At 39.5% G+C, this 12,914-nt stretch overlaps 1 protein-coding gene across 1 annotated transcript in view; it reads left to right on the forward strand.

Annotated features, from left to right (window-relative positions):
- The window catches only part of PTPRS (protein tyrosine phosphatase receptor type S), a 567,518-nt gene that overhangs the window by 318,114 nt on the left and 236,490 nt on the right, over nucleotides 1-12,914 (forward strand). The window contains exon 13 of the mRNA XM_073563025.1: nucleotides 8,995-9,112. Within this exon, the coding sequence (XP_073419126.1) occupies nucleotides 8,995-9,112 (118 nt within the window). The remainder of the gene's footprint in view (nucleotides 1-8,994; nucleotides 9,113-12,914) is intronic.

Raw genomic sequence — 12,914 nt, forward strand, 5'->3', positions numbered from 1 at the left:
TGTGCATGAGTTCCATTACCTGAATGAGTGGAGCATCACTGAAAAGTGGTAGTTGTAGCCCCATCCCATGATAGTCACATGAGTTCCATATCGAAGGAACGCTGTGGTTTCCACTACCAGCATGCTCTCCACCTTGGAGCGCATCACTGAGAAGTAGTAGCAGCAGATCTGCCCCTCAATAGTGACGCACATCAACATCACATCACCACGATCTTTCACCAGTACTGCATTCTATGTTAGAACGCAAGTTGCTCTCTGCATGCATGCGCACAAGTCCCCTGACCTTCATATCTTTAGTTTATGCGCACTGGTCCAGCGCTATACGTTTTTTAATATAATTTTCGCTTACATGTTCAGTTAACTTTCTGAGGACAAGATTTTTAGAAGACTATATTCACAATATGGCAATGAGTGGGCATATGTTAAAACAGATCAAGGGGTGTTTACATCTTACTCTGTGGGCTATTTAAACACTAACCAGGCACTCCATGCTGGGCTTGTGATCCTGATTTCATCTTTATCAGCCTCCTGATAAAGCTATACTTGGCAAAATGAGTCGAAGCAATTACAGGGATATTATAACGGCACGAAGCTTACCCTAAGCATTTTATTTATGTGATCCTCATTCACTACTGTACCTGAGGTTAGGGTGTTCTAGGGTTTTTTTTGGTCAGCCGTCGAGGAGCGGGGGCACCATTATCATCATCATTAGAGTGCCAAACTCCGCGATTAGGCAGTTTCATATCAGATAGTGCGATCTGATTAGGTTAATTTAGTGCCCCTTTGGCTATCATCCTGGTACTATATTTAGGCATATTTTTATCTGATAGTGTATGTCTTGGGTATTTTATATTCAACGAAAATTGATTGTAAATGGTGTTTTCTCCATGTCACACAATTATATGGTCCCTGAGCATTAAGTTATATTTGTTACAAGGATATTTACTTAACCAAGAAGAGAATTCTTCCATGTTAGGTGTTACTGAGCTATTGTGGAACTCGTAGACAGTTTTCTGTGCTATAGTACAGGCCGCATGTTCATGCTACTTCTGTATTGTACAATGCCTAGACTAGTATGGAGAAATGGGAAAGAAATGTGATCAGATTATACTGTTGAAATTTATAAACCAGTATTTAACTGGAACTGCAGAACTCAGTAATGGATGTAATGTGCCAAAATTTAATTTTTATACTAAAAATGACCGCTTCTGTAGAAAAATAGCTGGACAGAATAGATGGTCTAACACTTTGATGCATTAAATTGATAGAATAGATGAAATACACTCCTTAACAATGAAATTACAAAACCAATAAGAGCAAGCCATAAGGTTTAGCAAATTGGGGAATTAGGTGTAACTGTGATCTGCAAATAAAGTTTTCAAGCACCTAGCTTCAATCAGTGGCACGTGGGAGGGACATGAATACCAGATTAAAAGGTAATTTTTTTGACTAATGAATCATCAAAAAATGGGTCAAGTCTTGTGAGATGTTTCTACAATGCCTACTGTTCCTCGACATGACAGTTATCATCACTTGTGACAAACTGAGAGGGATTCAATACTACAAGTGAAGCTAGATGTCACATACCAAGCCTAAAACATCCAATAGTATCTACAGTACACAAACTGTTAGAAGAACGCGTTGCACCACATTCGGCTACGAGCCTGACATCCAGCAGCAAGAGTTCCGTTGACCTCACGCCACCATTTACAAACGATATCAGAGCAAGACAGCAATGGAGGCTGTAATAGAGGTCTATTCTTTTCAGTGATGAGTTCTTCTTTTATCTGGGTGCAATAATAGCTGCAATTAGTCTGGTGACCATGTGGACAATGCCATGGATAAGCAATGTACAAGGTAGTAGGACCGGCATCACTGTTGCACCTGTTGCCAGCGTAATTAAATTTCTAGAGATAGCAAAATATACCCAGCCACTGATATCTCAGGAGCTCACTGAAGAAAAAAGCAAGTCAAAATATGTCCATGTGAAGAAAAAAAAAGGAGGTGGTACTTAATGTCCCATAGGTATTGTGAGTTCCACCTCTTTTTTCTTTAAATGCCATGGATAGACTTGCAAAGGTAGGATCACACTTGTCCTACACTCGGTATTATGGTGTGTCGTGGCATAATGTATGGTAGCCGGATCCCATTAATCTTCACGAGGTACACTAGCAGCTTGGTCTTACACACGTGGTCAAAATTGTTGGTACCCTTTGTTTAATGACAGAAAAACCCACAATGGTCACAGAAATAACTTGAATCTGACAAAAGTAATACTAAATAAAAAATCTATGAAAATGAACAAATGAAAGTCAGACATTGCTTTTCAACCATGCTTCCACAGAATGTTTAAAAAAATAAATCTCATGAAATAGGCCTGGACAGAAATGATGGTACCCCTGAAAATAATGTGACACAAGGGACATATTCAAGCAAGGTGTGTCCACTAATTGGCATCACAGGTGTCTACAATCTTGCAACCAGTGAGTGGGCCTGTATAGAGGGCTACAGGTGCGCACTGTGCTGTTTGGTGACATGGTGTGTATCACACTCAACATGGACCAGAGGAAGTGAAGGAAAGAGTTGTCTCAGATTAAAAAGAAAATAATAGACAAACATGTTAAAGGAAAAAGTTATAAGACCATCTCCAAGCATCTTGATGTTCCTGTGACTACAGTTGCACATATTCAGAAATTTATGCTCCATGGGACTGTAGCCAGCCTCCGTGGACGTGGCCGCAGGAGGAAAACTGATGACAAATCAAAGAGACGGATAATAAGAATGGTAACAAAAGAACCCAGAAAAACTTCTAAACAGATTAAAGGTGAAGTTCAAGCTCAAGGAACATCAGTGTCAGATCACACCATCCATCGTTGTATGAGCCAAAGTGGACTTCATGGGAGACGACCAAGGGGGACACCATTGTTGAAAAAAAAATCATAAAAAAGCCAGACTGAAATTTGCCAAACTACATGTTGACAAGCCACAAAGCTTCTGGGACAATGTGCTATGCATAGATGAGACAAAAATGGAACTTTTTGACAAGGCATATTAGCTCTATGTTCACAGAAGGAAAAAATGAAGCATATCAAGAAAAGGCTGTTCTGAGGCTGTGCAGGGTACAGTGAAATCTCAAGACTATCAAGGGATTCTTGAGAGAAATGTGCTGCCCAGTGTCAGAAAGCTTGGTCTCAGTCGCAGTTCATGGGTCTTGCAACAGGATAATGACTCAAAACGCACAGCTAAAAACACCCAAGAATGGCTAAGAGGAAAACATTGGACTATTCTGAAGTGGCCTTCTATGAAACCTGACCTAAATCCTATTGAGCATCTTTGGAAAGAGCTGAAACATGCCATATAGAAAAAGCAACCTTCAAACATGAGACAACTGGAGCAGTTTGCTCTTGAGGAGTGGGCCAAAATACCTGTCGAGGAGTGCAGAAGTCTCATTGACAGTACAGGAATCGTTTGATTGCAGTGATTGCCTCAAAAGGACCATCATTTCTGTCCTGGTCTATATCATGAGTTTATTTTTTTTAAAATTCTGTGGAAACATGGTTGAAAAGCAATGCCTGATTTTAATTTAATTTTCATAGATTTTTATTTATTATTATTTTTGTCAGATTCAAGTTATTTCTATCACCATTGTGGTTTTTTCTGTCATTAAACGAGGGGTACGTACAATTTTGGCCACGTGTGTACATTGTTTTGTTGGAACCAGTGGTACGGCCTTTTCTCCAAAGTGTCCCTTTAGCAGTTTTCAGCAGGTTAGCACCAGACTGCATATTACTTGTTCTACTATGAGCAGCCTGAATGTCCTATATGTGCTACTGTGGACTGCAGTGTCTCCGGACTAGTTTCCCATCAATCACATATGGGATGTCATTGGTCAGAAACCATAAATGGAGCTGCCATGAGTGGATCTTGATGATTCGTGTGTCCAAGTGCATTCAGTGTGGCAGAGCATTCCTCAAACAACCATTAATAACCACATTGCTAGCAGCCAAAGCTTGCAAGTGCGTTTATTTTTGCACTTGGGGCTTATACTTAATACTGAATAAATTGAGATGTTTTGAAAATTTTGTTTCCATTTTTCTTATCATTTTATCAATCCTGTGATTTCGTTAGCTCCATGACTTTTCCTTCTTGGAGTTGCAATTTCAAAGTTGAGGAGTTTATAAGCTGTTAGAAGCAGTAGAAAAAAATGGCTAAGAGCTGTTGTGAGCCTACATGATACAAATTGAGAAGTACTAAATAATCAGGTTGAACCTTTGGTTGCCACTAGTGTTAGATTAGTCCACAATATAATAGTCCCACTTCTTTTGTTCTTTTGCATCTCTTAAACACTTGCCATTCATATCACTCTTTCTTCCTCTATCTGCATTTCCTTGATCAGTGGGAGAAGGATGACACAGCTGAATATGTAAGTATTGTCCTTTAATGCTCCAACATGTCTTACTTGATGTTGATGCATGTTTGAGAAAGTAAAGTGTACCTCAACCATTACACAAATCTCTACACAGAATAGAACTGCACGTTCTTTAAAAGTCTAGCTTTTATTGGGGAAGATTTATCAATACTGTCTAAATCTTAGTACAAAGTTAGACCAGAAAGTCTTAAAGTGTGCCAGATTATCATAGTGGTTCATGCTGTCTAATACGTTTGGCTTATTTTTAGACAGCCTAGGCTAAGTTTACACCTCTTATTAGTTGCTTTACTTTGAGCCAGAAATATGCGCCAAAATGTTGGTGGAGTTTTTGGTGCATGATGCTGCACATTAGACCATGTACCTTTGAGGTAAGCCACACTCCTTTTCGATGAGGCCACAACCCTTATTGGGCTAAGTACAGAAAGTGTCTAAGATATAAATAGAGTGTAAGTCATGAAAGATAGTATTTTAATGTAAAATGCACCTGAATTTTGGAACTTATAGCTCTATAACTCTCCCCATGTGCTTCTGATTTTGGTTGAAATTTATAATTTATCTATATTAAATGTAAAAAAATGGAATTGACCAGTTCTATTAAAGAACAGTTGTATCACTCTACATTATTCATATTGGCTTTTGAAGGTAGAGTATTCTTGAATAGTGAAGTAACACAGGACAGTAGTTTCAGCCTTAGTAGTGTAACTGTAGAGCAAGGTAATACAAGAAAATACAAAGGTGATGTCCTTTTCACATTGAACAAAATTTAAATACAATTTGTCATCATGAACAAAGAGAAACTTTATTTAAAAAAAAACTAAATAAAAAGTCAGAGAAGCAGAATGCATATTTTGAGAACAACAGAGACGCAAACAACTTTGAAGACATTGGTAGAGGTACACTTTAATGAGTACTTATGTTGTTTTTAAACCAATTTTGGAAATAACTGCTAATTTTTTATTTTTTCGATAATATACTCACCCTTTGTTATTTTTTGTGTGCCTTTTTCATTCTTCACTGCCGTTTATGGAATCCATTATAAAATAAAATAACCACTAGAAAGTATAACCCATATAAATATTTTTATTGTATTTAATAAATATTCAAAGTTTTTTTACAGAGCATAAATACTACTGGGCATTATACAAAGTGAGGGGACCAACATCATATATAGTATTCAATAGTGTTTTCAAGCCCAATCTAACAAGTTATAGCCAGAAACTACATATCACAAATATTTAGGTATCGCATTTCCCATACATTAAAAGGTATACATAGTTAAAACAAGCATGATGGCAACATGTATAAAAAATAATGAGACAGGTCCCCAACGCACGTATCGTATTAAAACTTCTTCAGGAGGCACCTCACTTTGTATATTGCCCAGTAGTATATATGCACTGTAAAAAACTTTTAAATATTTATTAATTACAATAAAAATATTTTTATGGGTTATACTTTCTAGTGGTTATTTTATTTTATAACCAATCCTTGTTTTTTAAGTGTTTTGAGTTAAATACCCATTTTATTTCATTGGGCCTATTGTGTGATTAATAGTTTATGGGATCTAGTTGAATAAACATGTAGATCGCCTGTGCTGCTGGATTGAATCAGTTCTGCAGAAAAGATGATGAGGAAAAAGGCTTTTTCTTCACAATGCGTTTCAATGCCATATCGGCATCTTTTCCAAGTGAAAAGAATAAATGTGTTTATGCATTTATAGTATAGGATAAGGCTCGTGCCTTGGCTTTATTAGCTTTCCTCTTTCAAAATACCATATGTCATTGATACATTTTGGTGGTAGGCACAATAGGAGGTGCAGATAAAGCTTCCTTATATGTATAGTTCCTTTTAAAAATTCTCTGTAATCTTCAATCTAGGACTCTTCCTCCAGACAAGTCCTTCAGAAGTATCATATTCATGTAACTCTTTTGGAGTGTAACTGATGGTGTGACTCACCTTTGATGATCAGTCTGGTTGACTGTTCTCAACTGCTTAGCGTTATTATCTTCAGGGTGCAACAAGATCCTGTAAAATGCTTACAACGCTTTACAAATATGTAAAAATGACACTCCAATTAGTCTTGCACAGCAGACTTAAGCCCCCGTTACACACGGCGAGATCGCTAGCGATATCGCTGAAGCGACAACGATTTTGTGACGCAACAGCGACATCGCTACCGATCTCGCTAAGTGTGACAAGCGGAAACGACCGGCTCCCTGCTGCGATGTCGCTGATCGTGCGCGAACGTTCAGGATCATTTTTTGATCGCTGGCGTCACGCTGACCAGCATGCATCGCTGTGTTTGACGCCTCTTATCAACGACGAGCGACCTTGTTGGCGACTCCGAACTCATATAGTTAGCGCTGAAGGACGCCTATTCAAAGTCTGAATCGCTATTATAGGCAGTGTGTGACACGGTACCAACGATCGCCGTGGTCGTTAGTGACATCGCTGATCGCTGATGCGTCGTTATGAAGATCGGCCTGTATGACTGCTCACTAGCGATACACAAACGATCTTAGCCAGATCGTATCGTTGTCGGAATCGTTTCTGCGTCGCTACGTGTAACGGTACCCTTAGTTACTATATCCCATTTTGCCTGAGGTGATGCTTACCGCAGTAGGGTAAGCTGGTGCTTACCAAAGTGCCCGTATTATGGCACTAAGAATTCTGGTCACTTTGGATTGTTTACTTTTCTCTGCGTTTTCCCTTGTTACTCATTATATACACAGGAACACATTGTGAACTAGAGATTAGTTAAAAAGTTTGGTGCTCCCAATAAAATTCTGTTCATATAAAGCTTGACATAGACCTTGTTGGCCAATTATTTTGCTCTTTCATTTGATAACCAACTGATGTTAGGAATTATTGGTAATGTATTGAAGATATTCGTAACCTGAAACTTAGAATTTTGATCTAATAGTGCCTCCACTTTCTCATCTTCTAAAGGAGGCATCAGGCATCTTTCTCTGCATCAGTGTGTGTACAGAGAAGGTTTAGAATCAGCCTGTGAGTGTCGGGTAATCAGGATTCTTAGGCTAATCATAAACATTAGATGTGCTAGTCACGATCTTGTGCTGATTATTCTCATTCAGTTTTTCTGGAGAGAAAATGAGGCTGGTTGGCATGTGACCACAAGTCTGTGAATCGCATACAGTACATCATCAGTGACTGCCACATGGAATGCCAGAGAATCTTGACAGTCTGCGAATCACACACTGTTAGGCCTCTTTCAGACTTCAGTGTGTCCAGCACGTGTTGTGACGTTTAATCTGTGCACACGTATTTTGCTCACAGTCTGTGGAAGCACACTGACATGTCCGTTTTTTTAGCAGCCGCATGTACCGCAAAACTGATGACACACGGATGACATTCGTGTGTCATTAGTGTGACACGTACCGGTGCCTAGGAAGCAGTGGTACAGTTAGCACTGATGACACACGGATGACATCCGTGTGTCATTAGTGTAACACATACCGGTGCCTAGGAAGCAGTGGTACAGTTAGGGCTGTTCCCCTGCACCAGATGCTGAAGTCTGCTCTCATCTCAACTGTGATCAGCGGGAGCAGGGGAGAATGTTGAGAGTTATATTCAAGTGATAACAGCGAGAATAGGCGGCAGCTGATGGGACTACTACTCCCATTAGCCTACACCTGCTTCCGCTAATCACAGTGAGAGCAGGCACTATAAATAAATAAAAAAAACGGCATGGGTTCCCCAGTATTTTTGATAACCAGCCTGGTAAAACTGCAACCCTCATCTGTCAGTGTTAGCAAGGCTTGATTATCAAGAATAGAGAGGTCCTCATGCGGTTTTTAATAAAAAAAAAAACCAGTCCCCATCATTTGTGACAACCAGCCTTGCTAAAGCAGACAGCTGGGGGCTGGTATTCTCAGGCTGGTAAGGGGCCATGGATTTTGATCCCCCCCCAGCCTAAAACTAGTAGCCCGCAGCTGCCCAAGAAAGACACATCTATTAGATGTGCCAATTCTGGTGCTTTGCCCGGCTCTTCCCTCTTGCCCTGTGATGATGTTAAGTGGGGTAATATTTGTGGGATATAAACAAAACTGCTGCGAGAGTTAACTGTTCCCCTCCAAAAGTCCCTCATTGCTTCACGTGGCAAAAAAAGTCTTCATTACCAGTTATGACCCTGCTTTTGTCTGCCCATTTGTGCTGAGCATGATAGGCCATTAAGCATTGTTTTTTTGTAACCGACTATAATGGCCAATGATAATAATGATAATTTTTTGGTTGGAATGTCAGCTGAGTGGTTAGTTCAGTGGTCTCCCCCCATAGGATGTAGACTAGATTGTGAACCCCACTAGGTACAGTGAGTAATGGCAATCTTTGTAAAGCACTGTGGGATATGCTAGTGCTGCAGTATATCAGAAAAGGAAATCATAATATAATAAATATTTAGTGTATATAACCCGGTTTGGCTCTTATGTTTAACATTCTGTTATTCTAATCTTATGCATGTGGGGTTCATATAGGTCATTTCTAATGTGTATCAATTTAAGTGCACCTATATTCAGATAGAAGTTTCCTCTCTTTTGGATTTACAGGAAATGATTATTGATGGACTTCACCCTGAAACGACTTATTCTATCACTGTTGCTGCATACACAATGAAGGGGGATGGAGCACGTTGTAAACCAAAGGTTATAACAACACAGACTGCTGGTGAGCCATTATTCGTTATTCAACAAATGATGTCAGAAAAAGGCTACCTGGTAAATTACCAAGACACCAGGTATTGGTATTATATTGTAAAGTTGCATGTGAAAGTCGTAATTTTACAGCAACTGTTGAGCGGCATTTTTCATGTACATAGATTGGAGTTACCCTACATGGCTAGATCATGTGGACACCTGACAAGCACACATTTAGAAACTTTTTTTTATTCTGAACACATGGGATTAGGTCTCCTTTTGTGGCTGTAATGTCCTCTGTAAGATTTTGGTGTGTCCATGCTTTCCGATATTTAAGCCCATTCAGGCAAAATAGCATTTATGAATTCAGGCCCTAATGTAGGATGTGAAGATCTTTCTTTCAATTAGTGTTCTAATTCATCCCAGTGTTGTTCACAGAGGTTTGATATTAGGCCTATGCATAGGCCACTCAGGTTCCTCCACACCAAATTCATTAAACCTTGTCATGATCAACCTCATTACTTCTGCTAGTGTCTGTAGTGAAACCTCCACCAGGGGGAGCTGGTGAGGGAAGAGAGGTTATACACTAAGAGCAGCAACCCTGAGCAACAGCACAGGTGCCACAGGTAACGAGAGAGAATAGTCAGACGAACCGAGTCAGAAACTAACAGGAGCAGACGTACCAGAAGGAGCAGCAATACACGTAGTCAAAATACCAAAGCCGAGAGTCAGAAAGCCAGAACATGAGCACGGGGTCCAAAACGTGAGATGAAATACGTGGTCGGGGTACAAGCCAGGGAGTCAGATGCCAGAGAGGGAACGTAACAGCAGAGACGAATACCAAGAGACGGGGTCAGAAATCAGTCCGGGTCATACACGTGAATATCAGTCAATGGCAGGAGGATCACCAGGGTACCAGGGTCAGCGGCTCTAAACTGCAAGCTTGAGCTATCACTAACACTGGTCAGCAGGCTGTGAGGGATTGAAATAGCCCAGCTAGCTCCAGAACGAGGCTGAGGAGATTAACCCCCGCATGACCAGTCCAGTGTGAAGACAGCAGAAGATAAACTCCGGACTGGACCATGACAGTGTCCCTTCCAAAGGCAATTTGGAACTCTGTAATAAGAAAGACCGCTATCATGTCCATCATTTTTCTGGTACTCCAGATGGCAATAAAGATCAACGCTCCAGTAGTTTGGGATAGACAAAATAATTTCTCAATATGAATATACAGAACAACAATGTAAGAGAGTTAAGACATAATTTTTAATAAAAAGATAAATAGTACAAGCACACCTTCATAATATCCACACATTTGAACCTGAACTTGAACCTCAGAAATGATTAGATACCATTTATGTACTGTTATCTACAAAGTGGGGAGTAAATAGCAGTAGTAAAGTTCCCAAAGTGAGTAATGGCCGTATAGTATTCAACAATCACACAATAATAAAGAGTCCAAAGTAGAGCAAATTTATTGGTATACATCCATATATTGCATACAGCCCCAATTCAGTATTAGGATGTATTAGCAACCATAGACATATAGAGCCTTATGGTGTATACATCCTAGTGCAATATCAGGTATAACAGGGACCATACTTACAAAGAGAACCTAAAAATGTGATAGAGAATAACTGTCAGATCACAAACACTGAAGTATAGCACCAGTATTAATAGAAGACTTCATATGGCTAATAGATCAGAAATAAGAATGAGATAGATCTCACTCAACCCATCATAAGATGATCATCTCAACAGAGGACAGATAATTAAAAGGTCCATTTCTTTAGTCCCTATAATAAATACAACATTCCTTCTCTGTCCCAATCGATGTGATTTGTCAGAGAAGACTATTCAGAGAAATGTGCAAGAGGCCCAGTAATGGGATACAGAGCCAGATGGTGAAGGTGTCAGACAGCGTGCATTCCAAAACGTCACTACTTCCCTTCCGAACCCCAACGTGTGCCCATACAGTAGTTTTCTCCCACATATGAGGTATCAGCGTACTCAGGACAAATTGGACAACAACTTTTGGGGTCCAATTTCTCCTGGTACCCTTGGGAAAATAAAAAAATTGGTGACTAAAAGATCATGTTTGTGGAAAAAATACGATTTTTTTATTTTCACGCCCGGGCGTTATAAACTTCTGTGAAGCACTGGGGGGTTCAAATTGCTCACGACACATCTAGATAAGTTCCTTGGGGGGGTCTAGTTTCCAAAATGGTGTCATTTGTGGGGGTTTCCACTGTTTTGGTACATCAGGGGCTTTCCAAACGCGACATGGTGTCCGATCTCAATTCCAGCCAAAAAAGTCAAATGGCGCTGCTTCCCTTCTGAGCTCTGCCATGCGCCCAGATAGTCGTTTACACCCACATATGGGGTATCAGCGTACTCAGGACAAATTGCACAATAACTTTTAGGGTCCTCTTACCCTTGGGAAAATAAAAATTGGGGGTGAAAAGATCATTTTTGTGGAAAAAATATGATTTGTTAATTGTACCGCTGTACGTTATAAACTTCTGTGAAGCCCTTGTGGGTTCAAAGTTCTCACCACATATCTAGATAAGTTCCTTGGGGGTCTAGTTTCCAAAATGGGGTCACTTTTGGGAGGTGTCCACTGTTTAGGTACATCAGGGGCTCTCCAAACGTGACATGGCGTCCGATCTGAATTCCAGACAATTTTGCATTGAATAAGTCAAACGGCGCTCCTTTCCTTCTGAGCTCAGCCATGCGCCGAAACAGTGGTTCCCCCCCACATATCAGGTATCAGCGTACTCAGGACAAATTGCACAATAAATATTGCAGTCCAATTTCTCCTGTTACCCTTGGTAAAATAAAAAAAATTGAACCTGAAGTATTTTTTTTGTGAAAAAAGTTAAATGTTCATTTTTTTTTTAAATATTCAAAAAATTCCTGTGAAGCACCTGAAGGGTTAATAAACTTCTTGAATGTGATTTTGAGCACCTTAAGGGGTGCAGTTTTTAGAATAGTGTAATTTTTGGGTATTTTGTATCATATAGACCCCTCAAGGTGGCTTCAAATGTGATGTGGTCTGTAAAAATAAAATGGTGTTGCAAAAATGAGATATCGCTGGTCAACTTTTAACCCTTATAACTTCCTAACAAAAAAAAATTTTGGTTACAAAATTGTGCTGATGTAAAGTAAACATGTGGGAAATGTTACTTATTAAGTTTTTTGTGTGCCGTATCTCTGTGATTTAAGGGCATAAAAATTCAAAGTTGGAAAATTGCAAAATTTTCAAAATTTTCGCCAAATTTCCATTTTTTTCACAAATAAACGCAAGTTATATGAGTGAAATTTTACCACTAGCATGAAGTACAATATGTCATGAGAAAACAATGTCAGAATCACCAGGATCCATGGAAGCGTTTCAGAGTTATTACCTCATAAAGGGACAATGGTCAGAATTGTAAAAATTGGCCCGGTCATGAACATGCAAACCACCCTTGGGGGTTAAGGGGTTAAGTCACACTCCCCTACTATTAAAAAAGCAAACTGTTTATCAACTAGCAGTTTTCACAGGTGCGGTTCTGCCACTTGTAAAACCTGTTCACATACCATTAAAATGTCGACCTTCTCCAGCAGTGACAGTAACCACATATATCTTATCAGGAGCTTCCTAAATTGTAATACAGATCATGTTGTCTATATAATAGAGTATACCCCCTGTAAATTAGAATATATAGATTCCACAACTAGAAAGCTTAAAACACACATAAGAGAACACCTATATGATATTGAACATCCCTCTAATCGTACCATGTCCAATGCCTCTAAGCATTTTGTGGATGTTCTCAGTAGGAAGACAA

This window comes from Dendrobates tinctorius, unplaced genomic scaffold (assembly GCF_039654945.1).
Source record: "Dendrobates tinctorius isolate UK_male_01 unplaced genomic scaffold, ASM3965494v1 ptg000377l, whole genome shotgun sequence".
NCBI classification, from domain to species: domain Eukaryota; kingdom Metazoa; phylum Chordata; class Amphibia; order Anura; family Dendrobatidae; genus Dendrobates; species Dendrobates tinctorius.